General features: G+C 50.3%; 1 protein-coding gene and 1 long non-coding RNA gene across 2 annotated transcripts in view; one reads left to right on the forward strand and one right to left on the reverse strand.

The window, feature by feature from the left end:
• Positions 1-1,071: 1,071 nt before the first annotated feature.
• Positions 1,072-19,396, forward strand: part of LOC125962759 (uncharacterized) — a 146,282-nt gene continuing 127,957 nt past the window's right edge. The window contains exon 1 of the long non-coding RNA XR_007474468.1: positions 1,072-1,193. This is a non-coding gene — a long non-coding RNA (uncharacterized LOC125962759). The remainder of the gene's footprint in view (positions 1,194-19,396) is intronic.
• Positions 7,702-19,396, reverse strand: part of KIF14 (kinesin family member 14) — a 49,671-nt gene continuing 37,976 nt past the window's right edge. Inside the window, exons 24-30 of the mRNA XM_033415902.2 lie at positions 18,146-18,370; positions 17,794-17,975; positions 15,085-15,243; positions 14,373-14,495; positions 10,702-10,776; positions 9,979-10,117; positions 7,702-9,616 (exon numbers count right to left, since the gene is read on the reverse strand). Of these exons, the coding sequence (XP_033271793.1) occupies positions 9,234-9,616; positions 9,979-10,117; positions 10,702-10,776; positions 14,373-14,495; positions 15,085-15,243; positions 17,794-17,975; positions 18,146-18,370 (1,286 nt within the window). The 3' untranslated portion in view covers positions 7,702-9,233. The remainder of the gene's footprint in view (positions 9,617-9,978; positions 10,118-10,701; positions 10,777-14,372; positions 14,496-15,084; positions 15,244-17,793; positions 17,976-18,145; positions 18,371-19,396) is intronic.

Below are 19,396 nucleotides of genomic sequence, written 5' to 3' on the forward strand. Positions count from 1 at the left end.
CTGTGCCCCCTGCCGTATAAGCCGCGAGTCCTAACCGCTGGACCGCCAGGGAGTGCCGGTGTGAGGTTCAAAAGTAAGCCCTTTCGGGGCTTCCCTGGTGGCGCAGTGGTTGAGAGTTCGCCTGCCGATGCAGGGGACGTGGGTTCGTGCCCCGGTACGGGAGGATCCCACATGCCGCGGAGCGGCTGGGCCCCTGAGCCATGGCCGCTGAGCCTGCGCGTCCGGAGCCTGTGCTCCACGACGGGAGAGGCCACAACAGTGAGAGGCTCGCGTACCGCAAAAAAAAAAAAAAAAAAAGTAAGCCCTTTCTACTTTGAGAAGGGGCCGTGAGTTTCAGTCTCCATGGCGACGGTGGTGCCGAGGCTCCTACAGGAAAACTTCACCCGGGGTGTCATCGGGCCAATGAGGGTCCCGCGGCCCAGGTGGTACCTCCTTAGCCCAGGGCCCTCTAACTGCTTTGCTTCCCTAGAGCTCATTGAAAAGTGAGCTCTGCCCTTTTTTGGTGCAGTTGCATTAAAATATCGTGATGAAAATAAGGACCATTTATTGAAAGAACCACTGAATTAGTGGGTCTTATCTTTACCTGCACAGTAGAAAATATCTACGAAGCTTTAAAAATGTATTCTTGGGTGGACTTGGAGGGCATTATGCTAAGTGAAATCAACCAGAGAAGGACAAATACTGTATGATACCACTTACATGTGGAATCTAAAAAATGCAACAAACCAGTGACTATAACAAAAAAGCAGTAGAGTCACAGATACAAGAACAAACTAGTGGTTACTAGTGGGGAGAGGGAAGGTGGGGACAATATAGGGGTAGGGGAGTAAGAGGTACAAACTACTGTGTATAAAATAAATAAGCTACAAGGATACAGTGTACAACACGGGGAATACAGCTGAAGTTTTAGAATAACTGTAAATAGAGTATAACCTTTACAACTGTGAATCACTATACTGTACACCTATAACATATAATATTGTACATCAACTATACCTCAATAAAATTTTTTTTAAAAAACATTTATAGGGACTTCCCTGGTGGTGCAGTGGTTAAGAATCCAACTGCCAATGCAGGGAACACGGGTTCGAGCCCTGGTCTGGGAAGATTCCCACATGCCGCAGAGCAACTAAGCCCATACGCCACAACTACTGAGCCCGCGAGCCACAACTACTGAAGCCCGTGCGCCTGGAGTCCATGCTCCGCCACAAGAGAAGCCACTGCAATGAGAAGCCCGCGCACGGCAACGAAGACCCAACGCAGACAAAAAAAAAAAAAAACATTTATAGACGTCCCCACTCCATGCCAATTAAATCAAAATCTCTGGTCTGGGAGTCAGGGCTCAGGGGTTAGTATTTTTTAAAAGGTCCCCAGGTGATGCTGACGTACAACCACAGCGGAGCCTCTCTCAGTGGTGAAGAGCAGAATGGCTGCATCCAGATCACTTGTGTTCATCATTTACCAGCTGTGTGACCTTGGGCAAGTCACTCAACCTTTCTGTGCTTTCCTTTTCTCAACTTTAAGATAGATATAATAATAATAGCCTAACTCATAAGGCTGTTGTGAGAACTATATGTGAGATAATGGATGAGTATACACTAAGTACTGATCATTGTGGACGATGCTTTTTGAGAGCCACCAGAAAATTCTTTCCGTGTCTAGTCAGAAGCAGTTCGGGGACGTCCACGGGACAGAACAGAGCCTCTTCTCTCCTGAGCAACAAAGGTAGCTACACATCCCCTGATTTGGGTTCCTGATTTATTTGAACCACTTATTGGTTCCTGTCGTTGGACTTCCTGTACCCTATTCCTCTGCCTAAACACGACAGTTCTCCTGAAGTCCAAAGTCTTATAGAAACTGTTAACAATTTATGCATTGCAACTGCTGCTTTGTTATCTAAACATGAGGTCAAGAGCAAGGCCCTCTGAGGACGCAGCTCCAGCCACCCAAAACAGATGGTGACGGACGGAGCCTTCCAGAGGCCACGCTTGCCCCACATATATTTACCTGGCAAGCAGCAGAATGAGCCCGTTTTGCTTTATGTGCAAAACTTTCCTCGCAGGCCAATCTTCTGGTGCCCCTGATGACATATTGCAAAATGAAATGAAAGTATCAAGAACAGTAATTTATTCCTGAAATACATCTTCCAAGAGGTATGGATATCTACTGCGGCCACCTCTCAGCCTGAACCTGAGCTGTCAGCCACATTAAATTACTTTCTAAATCAGAGGTAAACTTTGTATCATAAAATACCACTCACAGCCACATCAATCCAGCCTGAAATCTGCGTTACACTCTGAACTCCTGGATCCCACAGTTCACAGATGGACCAGCTGGGCCCTCTGTGCGCCTCGCCCTGATGGTGTATTACACTAATACATGACGGGGCCGCAGCTCGCCCTGCCGATCTGTAAGAGCGATGCTTCAGGGAGGCCCCCGCTCCCAGGAGGAGGGAGAGTTGGAGGCTCGTCAGGGGACTGCGCTGGTGCTGGACGGCTCCAACAAGGGCACCCCCCGGAGAGCACAAGTCCAGGTGAGCTTGGTGAAGCCTGTAGGGGGCCAAGAGAAGCCCCACTTGGACTCCAGGGGACCCTGTTCCCACCAGCCTCACCAGGCCTCCCGTCTGCAGCAGGTAAGGAGCCCATGCTTAACCACCTCTGTTGGGATTGTCTGTGTGTCTGCAGTTAACATTCATCTTTCTAGAGGCTTGAATGAAACCAAAGGCATACAGATGCTACTTTTACTTGGGGGAATATAGTACATTTTCATAACAAAATTGTTCAAGGAAATTGCATGAGGACCTTCCTTCTTTTCAATTTTTATTTATATTTATTTTATTTATTTATTTTTAGCTGCCTTGGGTCTTCGCTGCTGCACACGGGCTTTCTCTAGTTGTGGCGAGTGGGGGCTACTCTTTGTGGCAGTGCGCGGGCTTCTCATTGCGGTGGCTTCTCTTGTTGCGGAGCACGGGCTCTAGGTGTACGGGCTCAGTAGTTGTGGCTCGCAGGCTCTAGAGCACAGGCCCAGTAGTTGTAGCTCACGGGCTCAGTTGCTCCGCGGCATGTGGGATCTTCCTGGACCAGGATTCAGACCCGTGTCCCCTGCATTGGCAGGTGGATTCTTAACCACTGCACCACCAGGGAAGTCCTCAATTTTAAAATATTGAGCCATTCAGGAAACTGTAGATGTGTGCACCAAAAGACAGTTCAAGAATGTTCATGTCTGGGACTTCCCTGGCGCAGTGGTTGAGACTCCGTGCTCCCAATACAGGGGGCCCGGGTTCGATCCCTGGTTAGGAAACTAGATCCCACATGCATGCCACAACTAAGAGTGCACATGCCACAACTAAGAAGCCCTCAAGCCACAACTAAGAACCCAGAGCAACCAAATAAATGAATAAAACAAATTTTTAAAAAAAAATGTCCATGTCACCACTATTGTAATAACCAAAGCCAGGGGATAAGATGTCTATCAACGAGACACAGCATGGGGCACAGAGGAAGTCAATGTCAGCTGAGCACGGCGCCCACACAGGCTCTATGGCATCAGCACCAGCGCTTGCTTTTAGCTTACGAATCTATGAGCTGGTCTAGGCTGGATTCTGGGGGTCGGAGCCTCGGCACCACGTGCCTCTCATCCTTCTCCTAGGACCAGGCTGCATGTACCTGTCTCGTGGTGACAGCGGCAGTACAAGAGCTACTAAGCCCCAACTTCAAAGCACTTTTCCAAGACTGCGTATCATTCCTGCTAATGTCCTCTTAGCCAAAGCCAGTCAGACGGCCAAAGCCATGGCAGGGGGAAGGCACTGAAAGGTTACAGGCCCAAGGGTATGGCAGACGGGTGGGAGGGGGTGGGTGGGCAGCTGGCAACTTACCCACACATATGTTAAGTTGTGATATGGTCACACAGGGGAATACTATACAGCAGTGAAAATGGATGACCGGCTGCTAGTCACAAACATGACACCGAGCAGAAGTCAGACACTAAGGAACCCACAGGTGTAACGCCACCTGTATGAGGCTCAAACAGGCACAACTAACGATGGTGTTACAAGTAGGGCAGGGGGTCACCTTTCGGGGCAATGACAGGAGCGGGCATGAGGAGGGCCACTGGGTGTCTGTAATATTCTGCTCCTTTGCCTAGGTCGTGGCTACACTGATGTCTTCACATAGTGAAAATTCTTGTAGGACACGTGATTTGTGAATTTTATGTATCTGTCATGCTTCACTTAAAAAGTTGATCTGAAAAAAACTGAGCTTGCCAGGGAGGATGTCACGGCTAGGGCGGATAAAAAATGAGAAGACATTTAAAACGTGAATGCCTTAAAGTTTATGGTCCTCATCATGGTACCCAGAATGGCAGCAAGACAGCTCTCAGAGGGGCAAAGAAAGGAAGGGGCTTCCCACAGCGAGTAGGTGTCATCCTGCCCACCTACAGTCTTAAAAAAAATGCTTACTAATTATAGACTCAAATGAAACCAGGGAGGATCTGAATGTTGCAGTGGCATCTACACTCTCAGAGAACTGCATTAATTAGCAGAGAGACTAAAAATTCTGAAACAGGCTTGGGTTCTAACCTAGGCTCCACCCACTTCCTAACCCTATAACCCCAGGAGAATCACCCCCCACCCCAAGCGTCACTTCCTTCATCTTGGCTTGTAAGGATAACAACAGCATCTCCCTCGTAGAGTTATCTGATGATTACATGAGCAGCTGCATGTACACTGCTTTAGTTTAGTAACTGCCCACAGTAAACTCTCAACAAATGTGAGCTCTTGTCATCATCCATCCATCCACGCATCCATCCACCCACCCAGCCACCCACCCACTCACCCACCCATCCACCCATCCATCCATCCACCCACCCACCCACCCACTCACCCACCCATCCACCCATCCATCCATCCACCCACCCACCCACCCACTCACCCACCCATCCATCCATCCATCCACTTGTCCATCCATCCATCCACCCATCCATACATCCACCCACCCACCCACCCACTCACCCATCCATCCACCCGTCCATCCATCCATCCACTTGTCCATCCATCCGTCCATCCATCCATCCATCCATCCACGCATCCATCCACCCATCCATCCATCCATCCACCCACCTACCCACCCACCCATTCACCCATCCATCCATCCACTTGTCCATCCATCCGTCCATCCATCCATCCATCCATCCACGCATCCATCCATCCATCCATCCATCCATCCACCCACCCACTCACCCATCCATCCACCCGTCCATCCATCCATCCACTTGTCCATCCATCCGTCCATCCATCCATCCATCCACGCATCCATCCATCCATCCATCCATCCATGCACCCACTCACCCATCCATCCACCCGTCCATCCATCCATCCACTTGTCCATCCACCCATCCATCCATCCATCCATCCACCCACCCACCCACTCACCCATCCATCCATCCACTTGTCCATCCATCCACCCACCCATCCACTTGTCCGTCCATCTGTCCATTTGTCCATCCATCCACTTGTCCATCCGTCCATCCATCCACCCACCCACCCACTCACCCACCCATCCACTTGTCCGTCCATCTGTCCATCCATTTGTCCATCCATCCACTCGTCCTTCTATTCATCATCCAACCCTCTCTTCCTCCCTCTACCCCTCCATCTACTGAGATTTACAAAGAAGTGTGATATTTGGAGTTTATAAACTTGTATCTGAGGCCTAATTCTAATTATTTCTCACTGTGTGATTTTGGACAAATAGTTCAACTTCTCAAAATTTTTTGTTCATTCTTCTGTAAAATGGAGCTGAGTGCTTCTGTTTACATGATAGCCACTGTAAGAATTAAATGATTCACTAAACTCCCATCAGGCAACATACCTACTGATTGGAGCGATGAGGTTTATATGAAAAAGGGAAAGACACACCACAGTATGAAAATATAAAAGACCCATAAACCTTCTCACGCTTCAGACTCATACTTTCAACTTCCTATTGGACACCACGCCTTGGATGTGCCCAGAGAACTCAGATCAACAGATCTAAAACTAAGTTCATTACAGCTCCTCTTATGGGTTGAGCTGTGTCCCCCCCCCGCCGCAAATTCATATGTTGAAATCCTAACCTCCAGCGCCTGAGAATGTGACCCTTTTTGGAGAGAGGGTCCCTACAGAGATAATCAAGTTAAAATGAGAGGATTAAGGGAGGCCCCAATCCAATATGACTGTTGTCCTGATAAAAGGGAGAAATTTGGAGACAGACATGCACAAGCCTGTGGAGGGGAGGGGGGCGCAGGGGGCCTGGACCAGATCCTCCCTTTCAGCCTCAGGAGGAAGCAACCCGCTGACACCTGAACTTGGACTCTGGCCGCCAGACTGGGAGACACTCAGTTCCTGCTGTTTCAGCTGCCGGCTGTGGTACCTGTCACAGCAGCTGTGGTGAACGAGCCCACCTCCCCACACCCCCTCCTCTGGAGTTTCCTACCCCGGTCAGTGGTACCCACCCCACCTGGCTGCTCAGGCCGAACGTCTGGACAGCAGGCTTTTGCCTCCATTCCCTGGTCCTCCCTTTGCCAGGTCACCAAGTCTGGTCCGTTCCCCCCCCCCGCCCCCCGCGAACGTTTCTAGGACCCTCTCACTGTCTCCAGCTGCATCCGTGACCCTGGTCCAGGCATCCTGGAGATCAACTCTCAGCCGTTCCAACCCACGCTCTATCCCACACACAGAGGGATGCTCCACGAATCCAAATTTGAGATCACTTCCCAGCTTACAACGATTCAAGGGCCTTGCTACGGGGCCAGGCCTCTCCTGAGGTCCTTGTGAGGACGCTCCCGGCCTAGCCACCCCCCCACCCCGCTCAGCCCCCCGCAGCAGCCCAGCCCCACTGGTCACGCCCCAACCCCGCCGTCCTGCAGGCTTGCACATGCAGTTCCCTCTGCTGCCGCCCTGTCCCAGGTCTGACCTTGCTCGTCTCGGCCTTCGGGTGGGGAGCCTCCCGCCCGTCACGTTGGGGCACCGGCCACACCGTGTCACCGCTGCAGTGACCTGTCGTCCCCCTTCTGAAGGTCCTCTGCCGCTGTCTCCTCAGCATCTCAGGGCCCCGCCCGTCACGTCCCCAGCGTTACAGTTAATATGACTGAGACACTTCCAGAATCTGAGAGACGGGCAGGACTAGACAAGGTGGAGAGGAGGAGGGATGCTTTCCGAGTCGGCCAAAGCCCGGAGGCGGGACGCACGGGCCCCCTGGGCAGCCCGGAGTGGGTGGCGCATTGGGAGATGTCTATAGGACTGAACGCCACGCGCTGTATCTGGGCATCGCTTGTTCTTGGGGAGAAGGACTCGAGGAGATAAGCTCAGAGGCTGAAGAGTCTCCTGGACGTGGGCGCTGGGCACAACGGAGCAGGGGGTCCGGGGAGTGACGTGGGTCACGAGCGGCCTCCCAGCCGAGCTTCGCCCTTGGGGATGGAGAGGAAGGTGCCGACGGGGGACTGCACGGAGGAAGGGCAGTGGAGCCAGCGTCCGGCCGGGTGACGGAGGCGTGGGGAAGGCAGGCGAGGAGTGAGACTGCCTCTGAAGCGGTGACCATCCACACATGGCAGGTGCCCCCGAGGGCGGCCTTGTGGGCACAATGACAATGGCCTTGTGACTGGTGATGGGAAAGGACGACAGACACTAACTTTACAAACAGGAGTGAGAGCTGAGACCACAAGGCGAGACCTGTTGAAGGCATTTCCTTTATGATAACATGTCTTATTAGCGCACATGATTCTAATAGCAAATATGTTCTCCACCCTTGGTTCAAATATCATGTAACGGTCCAGAGTATAAATATATGTATATACAAAATTTTACAAAGACAATAAAAAAAGGTTTCTGACCAATGAAGTCATGAGTTTAGAAAGCAAAAGTAAAGATTAAATACTGAAAATTAAGATAAAACCCACCGAACTAATACTTTAAGACCTTCAGAGAGGATCCCTGTCTGCACACCTACTCTTCGTAAAACTTCAGATCAAAGTGCCACTTGGTAGAGCATCAGCTACGACAAATACACACGGAACCTCAGAAGGAATACAAGCTCAAATGCCAAAAGTAAAAGAAAAAGAAAACAAAAGCACATTTCTTACACTGCACCATTTCAAAGCACCTGAAGACACATGGTTCATTAACACCGTAAATAAATACTGGTCACTGTGTCAGAACAAGCTCTGCCCAATGAGAAAATCATCACACTCAGCCCTGGCACCGACAGCTGGCTCCCAGCAGCCGTGCCGAGCACGCAGTTTGTCTGCGAGGGAAAGACCTGGTCAGTTAAAATAATTCTTCTCCAGGAAATGCTTGACATCACCCAAGCAAGGTCACTGTGTATCTCTTCAGTTTACATACATTTCTGCCGTCAGAAATGTCAAACTATTTCCTCAGTGGAAGACGCCTGAAGTACAATGTCATCTTTATTACCTGACTGTAGATAAAGCTGTGAGACATAGTGAGGACCTTTAATCGTCATCAAATCACATACAAGCTCTCATTGCTCGCTTATCAAACAAGGATTATCAAGGAACGACCCAGCCTCTGGCCTCCCAACCTCATCTAACCGTCAAGTGTGCTTATGGCAGTATTTAACTGGTTGTAAATGATACTCGCACAGCCCCTAATATGACCCCCAACGGATAACGAAGTAAACTAGTACGCCAGCAAGCCGCACTGTTAATGTAAACTATACCATACTTAGGAAGCGCCTTATAATTTGGAAAGAAACAGGAAACTGTGTCCTGAACACACTACTCAGAACAGCAGCCAGTTAACCCTTCAAGAAAAGAGCTTTAGATTTACCGGGGCAAGTTAAGCTGCTCTGGTTAGACCTGTTTTAGCAGTTTCACCATAAAACTCATCGTTGCTATTTGCAGGGGAGCGCAGATACAGGCACAAAAGTTTCCACTCACAGGAAAATAACTCACAATCACCACAATCACCACAAAAACCCTTTACCGACAGGCTAGTGAGCCAACCAGAGACTGCACGTCAGCGTCAAAGATGAACACTTACAATTCAAGGCGATGGAAAACCAGAGGAAGGGCTGCTCACTTGGCTTTGAACTCCTGATTCCATCCTATTGCCACAAAGTTCCAACATAGTAAATACCTGTTTTAAACCGTCTGCTGGGAAACCTCTGGGTGCACACACAGGCATCTGAAGTCAGGATCCACTGCGTTTATATGTCCACACCCAACAGGAGGCCACCCACAGACTAGATGTCTGTGAAGTGGTCACTCTGCTCTCCGGCGGTGGGAGACCCCCGACCAGTGCCCTCCTGGGTGGGCAGCGCGCCCTGCTCTGAGCCCCCCGGGGCCGGGCCCGGGAGCTCATACACCCGCTTGGGTACACCTCGGGTCCTCCGGGGGCCGGGCCTGTCTGGCTCAGGCTGCTCTCGTCCTGCTGCTGTGGGATCCCCATCGCAAGCTTCCCAGGGTCCCAACAAACCAGGTCTTTCTTCAAATCCAAAACCCAAGAGGAGTGAGGTAGCTCGAGATTCCAGCTCCCTGTGGCGGGCTCGGTCGCCGTGGAGACCCCTGGCCGAGCTGCAGAGACTCTGGACACAGTCCTGGAGGAGTGCTACGTGGCCGCGGTGCCCTGTGCAAGGAGAAGGGAAAGGCCGTCACCCTCGGCGTTCCTCACCAGGTAGTGAGCGCTGTGATGGACTCGAGACGCCCTTTAAGCCACAGTGACCCCTCAAGGCAATTTGAAACCACTTAAGATTATTCAGTTTATCTGCTAAATAAGCAACCTGCCTCTTAGGATCTAGTCATAGAGGCAGAGGAACTTACAGATGCTAAGTGGGAACTCAATCCCACAAGTTCCTACAGGTAATTAATGTCAGTGAAGGAGCATTGAGCAGGCCCCAGTGAATGAACCAGACTAGAAACGAGAAGATGTCTGAGATTCCTCAAACTGTCAAATTCTGATTAACCATAAATTCCATTTGCAGTATATACCTCTCAGCGCAGAAATAATAATTTGAATAGTTTGCTCTAAGCAATGTTTTAACTTCAAGAATTCTGGGGCAAAATTAAGCATCTTCTTCAAATCTTGGTATCCAGAATTTTCTTCTTGTACTTGAGTTCTGAAGCTTTTCTGTGTAAATAAAGTTCATAGTTTAAAACAGCAGTACCTACCATTTATTATCCAACATCATAAAAGATAAACTTATTTAATTTTTAAGGGTTCAACTTTATATCTCCCGTTTATTTTATTTAAACAAACACTTTCAAGCCACAGAAATTTCTCTCCTTTGTAACACACTGATTATATACTTAGCTTATAATATTTTTCTATTTACCTGTGACATGAGAATAAAATAATTTATCTAATTTGCCTGTATTTTAAAATCTTTGAGCATACTGATTGTTAAACACAATTTTTTAGCCTCTGCTGACTATTCAAGCAGAAGCTGACCGTTACTAAACCAGCAGCAGGAAGAAACAGATAAAATACATGACTACTACTCAATCTCTGCACACTATTTTATCTATCGCTAAACCTAGTAAGCTAGGACGCCAAGAGGAAGAAGCTTGAGAGCTACTGTACCTGCTTCTACTAAACGTGCACAGAGGAGTCACTGGCTCAAGACAGAAACTGAAATAAACACATCCACGCTGGAACCAAATGAAGTACACTAAACAAAATTAACCCTAAAAGCAATTTAATGCTTTTCTTACTGTTTTCCACTCAGCAAAGAGGCTTTCAAGGGATTCAATCAATCCTACGGCATTAGCTTTCATCTGCTTGGTAACCTATAGAGAAAGTTAAAATATTCTGTTATACAAATAACTATTTAGAAGTATAAAAACCCTGGAACTCCACGGGATCTGCCAGGGAAAAGAGTTCTCGTCTAGTAGTCACGAGACTGGAGTGTCTGAATCACATGAGTGGAATTTCTTTCTAAAGAAATCACACACAGATTCTACACTAAATGTGGATACCCTCTGATGTTTGCTGTAGTAACAGCATTTGCCTACTTAAATATTTATAGAAAAGAAATTTCCAAAACCTCCTTTGGAAGGGGGTGAGATAACTAACGTGTCCAGAAAAAGATCACACCCTCCGAACTTTACATGCATTCACCAGTCCCCCGAGATAAACCGACAGAGACACTGTATTGGTTCCAGGTGTACAGCGTGATTCAATACCTGTATGTACTGTAAAATGATCACCGCAAGTCTAGTTAATATCTGTTGCCTCACAGTTACACGATTTTGTTTCTTGAGAACTTTCAGGATCTGTTCTCTCAGCAGCGCTCAAACATAAACCACAGTACTGTCAACCACCACCGTGCACGTCACACCCCCGGGACTCGTTCATCTTACAGCTGCAAGTCTGCACCCCCTGCCCGCCGGCCCACTCTCCCCCCGCTCCACCCACCTGTTTCAGTGAGCGTGGGTTTTCTAGATTCTACACACACACGAGCTCACACAGCACGTATCTTTGTCTGAGCCAGTTCACTTTCACGTGCTTTACCACTTGATGCTCAGTTGATTCTCCACCACGACCCCGTGCTGCAGACGCACCTGTCCTCACTTTACAACATGGAACCAGACCCTGAGGCCTAGGTCAGAACCCGGGTGGGACCCCTTCCCTCCCCTCCCCCCCCATTCTAAGCTGTGGCTTGTGCTGCTTGGTTGTGTCCCGCAGCACTTCTGCCACGCGAGCTGCTGAAGCATGTAACTGGCTTTTCCCACAGAGCCCTTCCCTGGGTCTAACTCAAATTTCCTCTCTGTGGTAAAAAAAAAAAAAAAAGAGCACCCAAATTCTGTTTTTTCCCTCTTGACTCCAGCTTGAAAATACAACTCCAATGCCTTATGTCTGAGCCGATTTTGTATTTCTTCAGATATTTGTTCTCCTTCTGTGGGTTCTTATGAGTTTAACTTTTAAGAATACGATAAACTAAACCCCCACCGTGAGCACACTGCTGTGGCCTTCTGCAGAGAGGAAAGGAGAGGATGGGGTGGGAGCAGAGGTCCACATGGAAACGCAGATCCCATCAATTCTGTGACGAGGGGCCTGACCCTTTAGCTGTTTACTTCCTCAAAACAAGACCAGCGTCCCCATCAACAGACGAATGGATACAGAAGATGTGGTACATATATACAATGGAATATTACTCAGCCATAAAAAGGAACGAATTTGGGTCATTTGTTGAGACGTGGACGGACCTAAAGACTGTCATACAGAGTGAAGTCAGTCAGAAAGAGAAAAACAAATATCGTATATTAACGCATATATGTGGAGCTTAGAAGAATGGTACAGATGAACCGGTTTGCAGGGCAGAAATAGAGACACAGATGTAGAGAGCAAACGTATGGACACCAAGGGGGGAAAGCCGCAGTGGGGGCGGGGGTGGTGGTGGTGGGATGAACTGGGCGATTGGGATTGACATGTAGACACTGATGTGTATAAAACCGATGACTAATAAGAACCTGCTGTATACAAAAATAAATAAAATACAATTCAAAAAAAAAGACCAGCGCCAACACCTGCACCTGCTTCAGCACCCGCTAAACACACCCACACGCACTATTCCACCTGCACTGTTCATTAACTTACTCTGCACCCTTCTGCACTCCTTGCCAGTGGAAATTCTACTTTGCAAACAGCGATAAGTAAAGTGTTAGTGATGAATGTCACCGCCACTGCTGCAGGGCACAGCCAGGCTCCGGCGTCAGCTGTGCTGGCAGAGCGCCCTGCCTGCAGAGCCGCATCAAGGAACCCAAATCAGCCTCGTGTCCCCTGGACACAATTAGACCCACAGACCTTGAGGCAGTGACAATGTGAGCTCCTTGGGAATGTGTTTATTTTAAAAACAAAACAAGACACAAAGTGAGACAGGAAAGTGCAAGCAGAGTGTCTACAGTTAGGATTTCCTGCACGCTGTTCTTAATCTCGTAGGGTGCTCAGAGCAGCTTAGGAAGTGAGCATGGTCCGTCCTCACCTTGTAAATGGTACAGCCGAGGCTCAGGCGGCTGCTCAAGGCTACCCGGGACCTGGGGAAGCAACTCAGCATCTCCCAGCTCTGAGCTGCCCTGGGCAGAGGTAAAGCCCCATCATCTGACGGAAGGACGGGGAGCCCCTCTGGCTCACATGAGAAGCTTCCCCTCAGCTAAGGGAGCTAGAAATACACCAACGCAAAGGTTTCCCTCAGAGGAAGAAAGAACTCTCACTTTCCCCGCCTTCCTGTAAACAGCCCCCCAGAGGGGTGGGAACCGACAGCCCTCCACGCACCTGCCTTCCCCAGATCACCAGCATGTACGTAACTCTTCACCCACGCGGGTGACCTCAGGAACCCGAGTGTCCCCAGGGAGCTCCTTCAGATGTGGTTCTAACAACAGGTGTTACAACAAGACTCTAGAACAGACCAACCTGAAATCCACCGCCACAAGGTTTGAACTTCTACCTTCCGAATCCCCGACTCACTAATCCAAACTCTCAACAGAGAAGACTGGTGCGTGATCAGTGACTTCCACGTGGCAGGCTGACTTTGGGAGTCAAGCAGGTAGAACGTAAGACCCCGACTCAGGGAGACTAGGTGCCCCCGCTCAGTGAAGCCACGGGACCGGCAGTAACCACCGCCCCCCGCAAGGTGGTGAGTGAGGGTCACCTCTACTCCGTGTAAACACCTGGCCCAGTACCTGCTACCAGGAGTCACTTAATAAGTAAATGGCTCACAACCTGTGCCACGGGTGTTATCACACATGACAGGTGAAGAAACAGGCTCAGAACACTGAGCGACTCGGTAAACAACTGCTGGAAGGTGACGGAGCCGGGTCACACACACAGTCCTCCAATGGCAAGATCCAGCCGGTCCCCACAGCCCCCGTGAGCCAGCACTGGCTTTGTACTGTGACATGAATTAGCTGGAGGAGGTGGGGACAGGCCTGTCCCAGGAGGCCACCCACATCTCCTTTGGTCCTATATCTTGATACGAGACAACTGATGTGAACTCCCCTTGTTCAAGACAGTGGATCGATAAATGGTAGTTTCCATTCTCAAGTGGAAGAGCAGAGTCCTGAACAAAGACGAGGAAGAAAAAGAGAAGCGGAAAGTGGCCACTAGGGGTCGCTGACACACTCTGTCCGCTCAGTTTATCCCCAGGCAGCCCGGGCAGGACCGGCAAAGCACGAACCACAAAAGGGGCTGCAGTGACTCAGGTGTAACCTGGGAAATGTCACCATGAGTGATGACGTCAACAGCCTTTTCAGTAAAAAACAATCCAACACAAGCTAAAATACATAGATTTATAAAAACCTCAGTCACTGACTGAGTTAAACTATGTTTAAAAACCAGCTTTACATACCGGCTGGTACTATACAGGACATCGCCTTGTTCGTCTTACCTCATCTCGGGGACTCTGCCTTCGGAGTGCACGCTCAAGCTCTTTTGCTTTTTCTAGGCCAGAATCTAGGAGACTCTCCATCCCCAAGCCTACACCATCACAAACAGCACCCATGAAATCATCCTAGGAAAAGTTTTTAAGCGTTAACTGGCAAATTCAAGTTCTATATTCTTTTTAAATTACCAAATAATTAAGTTATATTTTCTGCTTATTTTAGGACTGTAATACATTCCGAGTTGATTAATTCAACAAAAGCTAGAATAAGAACTAACGGTGCATAAGGAAAAAAAATTAGCCAGTCTGTAATTTTGTATCCCACATATTATATGTTAAAGAATGTTCATCCTCTTAGGACACCGTGTTGCTAGAACGTTTTAATACAATATTATGTTTTCAGTAGTATGAATAATTAAAGCAAGCAAATACACAGCTTCTAGAATGACATGCAAACGTAATTACATTCTTCACATGTTGGCCGGCTGAGCACCCACCCTCCAGGGCACATGGCAGACCTTCAAGCCAAAGATCTGGAAGGCACGGCGAGGACCCCAGATCATCAGGTGCATTTAACCACTTAGACTGGGACAGCTTTCAATCTCCTGCTAAACTAGTAAAGGATGTGCCGCTACTCATCCTGCTTAGCGACACCACTATCAGAAGCCCCTACTGTTCCCTGAGATGAAGGCTTCCACCACGAACGCTGCCGAGTTACCTGGAGGCCGGCAGCCCCGCAGTCGCTGCTCTCCAGGGAGCGCAGCTGGTCCCCGCTGAGAGCTGCTAGCTGCCCCGCGTACTTGACGGCTTGGTGTACGATCTGGATCACTTGCTTCTGAGCCTCTTTCACCATTGATGAAATATCTGAAGAGCATCCCTGTGAGATAAAAATGGACCAGGGTATCGGATACGTGAGATTACCAGGGGAGGTAAGAACAAGACCAGTGTGAAGAAAACGGATTCTGCATTCATCGATACGGTGACCGTGCTTCATCAAAGTCCGATCGGGACCAGACAACGTGCGATCCCATAGCTTCTGACGGTGATGACACGACTAGGACACAGGCTGCCCTCAGAGAGCTTCTGCATTAACAGGAGACGGAAGGGGAGCAGGCAGCAGCCAGACGTGAGACGGTGGCCGAGCGCTCCCTGTGCCGGGGCCGTCTGACGGATGGGTAACCAGGACGCTTCCTACTATGGGGGGTGGGGAGGGGAAGGGAAAAGGGAGGGAAGACCTGAAACCCTGCAGATGAAAGGCTCCCCCACGTCCCCCAGAGGAGCTGGGAGGGCGGCTCAGGCACCCCTCCCGGGTCTGCCTCCTGGAAAATGCTGCCTGTATCACTGCAAGGTAAGGATGCTCAGGCTACACTTCAGCAGAGCCTAGTTCCTAAATCCAGTTTTGCCGGCTGAACTTCAGCGTCTCCTGAGCTCCGCTGACCTCCCCCTCCAGGTCACCCGTCCTCTCCGCCCTGATTCCTTATGGAAAGCATTTCTCACAGGGCAACAGGCCACAGCCCTAAGTTATGGTCAAAGTGCTTTTCCTCGAGACGGAAGAGACGGGAGAACGCTCCACCCCAGGTCCCCTGCGGTCCTTTCTTGTAACACCAGCCAACTAACTGGCCGTCACAGCAGCCTCGCCAGGTTGGCACTGCCGCTTCACTTTCTAGGTGGGCAACAGGAGACTCACAAAGTCTGTGCAAGGACACACGCACACCTAATCCAGCCCCGGTTCACACACCGGACTTCCAAACGCCCGCGGCGGGTTGGGTTGGGTTTTCCCTATCCTGCACCGCCTCCAGGATCTGAGGCTGACCGAGTCACCCAGCCCTCCCGCGACCACGCGGCTGGAGCCCAGGCGGCTGGGGGTGACCCTGCGGCCCGCACTCTCAGGGCCTGCGCTGTCCGAGCCCTCCTGCCTCTGTCCCCCGTCCTCACCGGTCTGCGGCCCACCCTCCTTGTGACGGTCACTCTGTTTCCTCGTGACCTATATCCAAAATGACCCTTCGTCCAATGTCAGTTTATAATTAATTCAATAACAAGGACCCAACCGAGCATTGATCACAAAACGAGTCCTCGTGAGAAAGGACACCACATTCCATCCACCTGCCGGGAGCTCACTGCCCACACCGACAGAGTGCATTAAACGGCACAACGGGTAACGTACAGGGTTATTATCAGAGGAGCTAATAGGAGGGATGTGTGGCCAGGTCTCGGGGAACCCCACAAAGACCTCCTGGGGGAGAATAATGGACAATGGAAACCACACGTCTAGTTTCAACACTGGACCCGTAAGTTCAGTCAGAAAGAGAGCCTCCCAGGAGGCATCTGAGCCAACTGAGCATCCACTAGAGCAGAAGGACCGGGAAGCCTTGGGAGGCTCTACAGGGTCTGTCCAAGCATCTAGAACATTCGCTACAAAGCCTGTCCCTCTGGGTTTCTGCCTTGGCCCCTCGTACGTGCGGAGCCTCTCTGAGGAGGTGCGGGCATCAGCAGACGCGGGGTCTCTCCAGCACCAGCCCCCATGTCCCTCTCCTCCAGTCCGCCCTGGTCACACGGCTGCCAGAGTAAAAATGCACTTCCCAGGGACACCTGCAGCTACGTGTGGTCACGTGAGGAGGTTCTGGCCAAAGATGCATAAATAGGAATGTCATGTGGCCATTTCCAGAAACCTCCTTAGAAGAAGGCCCCTTCTTCCATCCCGTGCACTGACCTTCCCTGGAGCCCTGGACGCGGTAGACACAGAGCCTGGGGCCACGCTCGGGGCCCAGCCGAGAGCTGCACGGAAGGAACCGGGGTCCCGAGGCAGCCGCCAAGCCCGCCTCCAGATTTTATGAGAGGAAGGAAGCTTCCACCTTACCTCTTCCTACAGCCAAGCCTCATCTTATCTGACTTAAGGTAAACAGGGAAACAAGATTACTTTCCTTGCCCCTGTGCCAGCAGGCTTGTGACTAACTCACCCCGCACTGAAGCCCCACCCGTAACCAGAGCGAGACCCCGAACCCCTTCCCGGCAGCCCCTGCGGAAGGCAGTACGGCCCGGGGTGGGGGTGGGGGGGCAGAGGTAGGAGCACACGCTGGGTCCACGGCGACCTGGGCCCAAGTCTATGACCTACTACTTGTGAACAGTCGACACACCCTCCTGGCCTCCACTTCCTCACTGATAAAGGGTGACAACACCAGTGCCCACGTCCGGGGCTGCGGTGAGGACTGAAGGAGTTAACATTTGTAGTGCCCGGGGCGCAGAAAGCCCTGGGAAGTCTCGCTGCCATCAATCAATCATCCAACATCCACAGTCTTGGGATTTTAACACAGAAAGCGCTTCTGAAAATCCTAAGGGTCGAATTTTGGGCAAGATGCGAACAGGAGAGCGTCGATAAACACTTGCTGAACAGATGAGTTCTCCTAGCGATAAGCCGAGATCACTTTACCTGCAGAAACAACTGTAAGCAGCCTCCCAGCTTCCTCACTTCCTGTCTCAGCTCGGCCGGCGAAGCCCCCGTGCCAGGCCTGGGGGGGACGCCGCTCAGCCAGTGTCTCGTCAGCACCACGAGCCGCTCGAAGGCGCTCGCCACCTGCACAGCGAGCGACTGGTTTGCTCGATCGGAGAACACTTCGGAAGAAGAAGAAAAGTGATGAGAAGTGACCCCCGAGTACGAAAGCTCACGTCTGATCTGCATGAAGACACTGTAACGCCGGGCACCGCATGACAGAGGTGACAGAGCCACGCACAACGGAGCAGGGAACCGCGGTGCTCATGAGCGGGTGGCAGGGGCTGCTCACCGTTACTCTGACTGTCTTCGTCCTGTTCTTCATGAGCTCTGGACACGGCGAGTATCCCGTCGTGGATTTTAAGGAAATTACTAATCAAGTTGTCCGCGACAGTGTTTTCTTCATCGTCACTCGGTCCAAGAAGCTCTAACGACGAGCCAATCAATTCCTTGCAAACTCCAGGAAGAAAGGATTCTGCTGAATCTGGGTACACGGGGCTTGATTTCCCTGCTAAGCCTGTGTCGACAGAAAACAGCCACCTCAAGCCTCGTTTCCAGGGACGATACTTGCAAACAAACCCATCAGTGCAAGCGGCCACAGAACACTGGCCACACATTCCAAGTAGGCTATTCCTACTTCAGGACACCTTACTTCCATACACCAAGCGGAAAACACAATTCCACAGAAGAATCAGTCAACCTCTCAACAGCATCCATCCATAGCTTAGCGGCTACAGACACAGATGACAGGGAATCCAAACATCCCACGTCACCACTGGCTTAACCTCCTTCTTTATTTACTTTTTGGTAACACCTAAGGAACTGTGAGTTGGTGAAAACAATGGCAGTTGCATAAAATAATATAAACACATTAAATATAAGTAAAATAAGCTTAATTAATTTATAAGCTGGAAAAGCAGGCAGTAATAGAGCAAACGACGTTAGAAGGGAGACCTCTCGGCAGCTCTTCCTGTAACAGCCCCTGCTCTAGGTATCCTACAACCAAAAGAGGTGCAAGCCAAACAGCTGTCTACAGTTAATCTATCACATCTTGGGGAGACAGACTCTCAGCATAATTTTCGAAGCACCGTCCAAACCAGAGGTAAACGGAAAAACTTTAAGAGCTCATTTGGCGCCTCTGGAAATAACTTTATCCCGGAATGCTAACACGTGAGTAGGGTTCTCATTTAATATGCACGATTAGTTTTCTGCTCTACTCCATAAGCCATTAGAAACAGCAAACTAAAAGGCAGAGTGAAATAAAGGCACCAGGTGGGGACTATTAAGAGTCGAGAGCCGAGATAGGAGCTGGATTTGGGAAGAGAAAACAGCTGCCAGCCCAAAGCTCTGTCACTACAGGGTGACGATGACAGCGACGCTCCTCCCGTCACCACGGACAGTTAACCACGTAACGCCTGCTTAGTGAGATACCGGTGTGAATGCATCCCCAAATCCAGCATCAGCGTGTCAGAAAGACTTGTAAAAATCTAGTTTCGAAATACAGCCCCTAAGGTGAGAGGTTCAGACACTGGCTCGACTTTCC

The sequence above is a fragment of the Orcinus orca genome, chromosome 1 (genome assembly GCF_937001465.1).
Source record: "Orcinus orca chromosome 1, mOrcOrc1.1, whole genome shotgun sequence".
NCBI lineage: Eukaryota > Metazoa > Chordata > Mammalia > Artiodactyla > Delphinidae > Orcinus > Orcinus orca.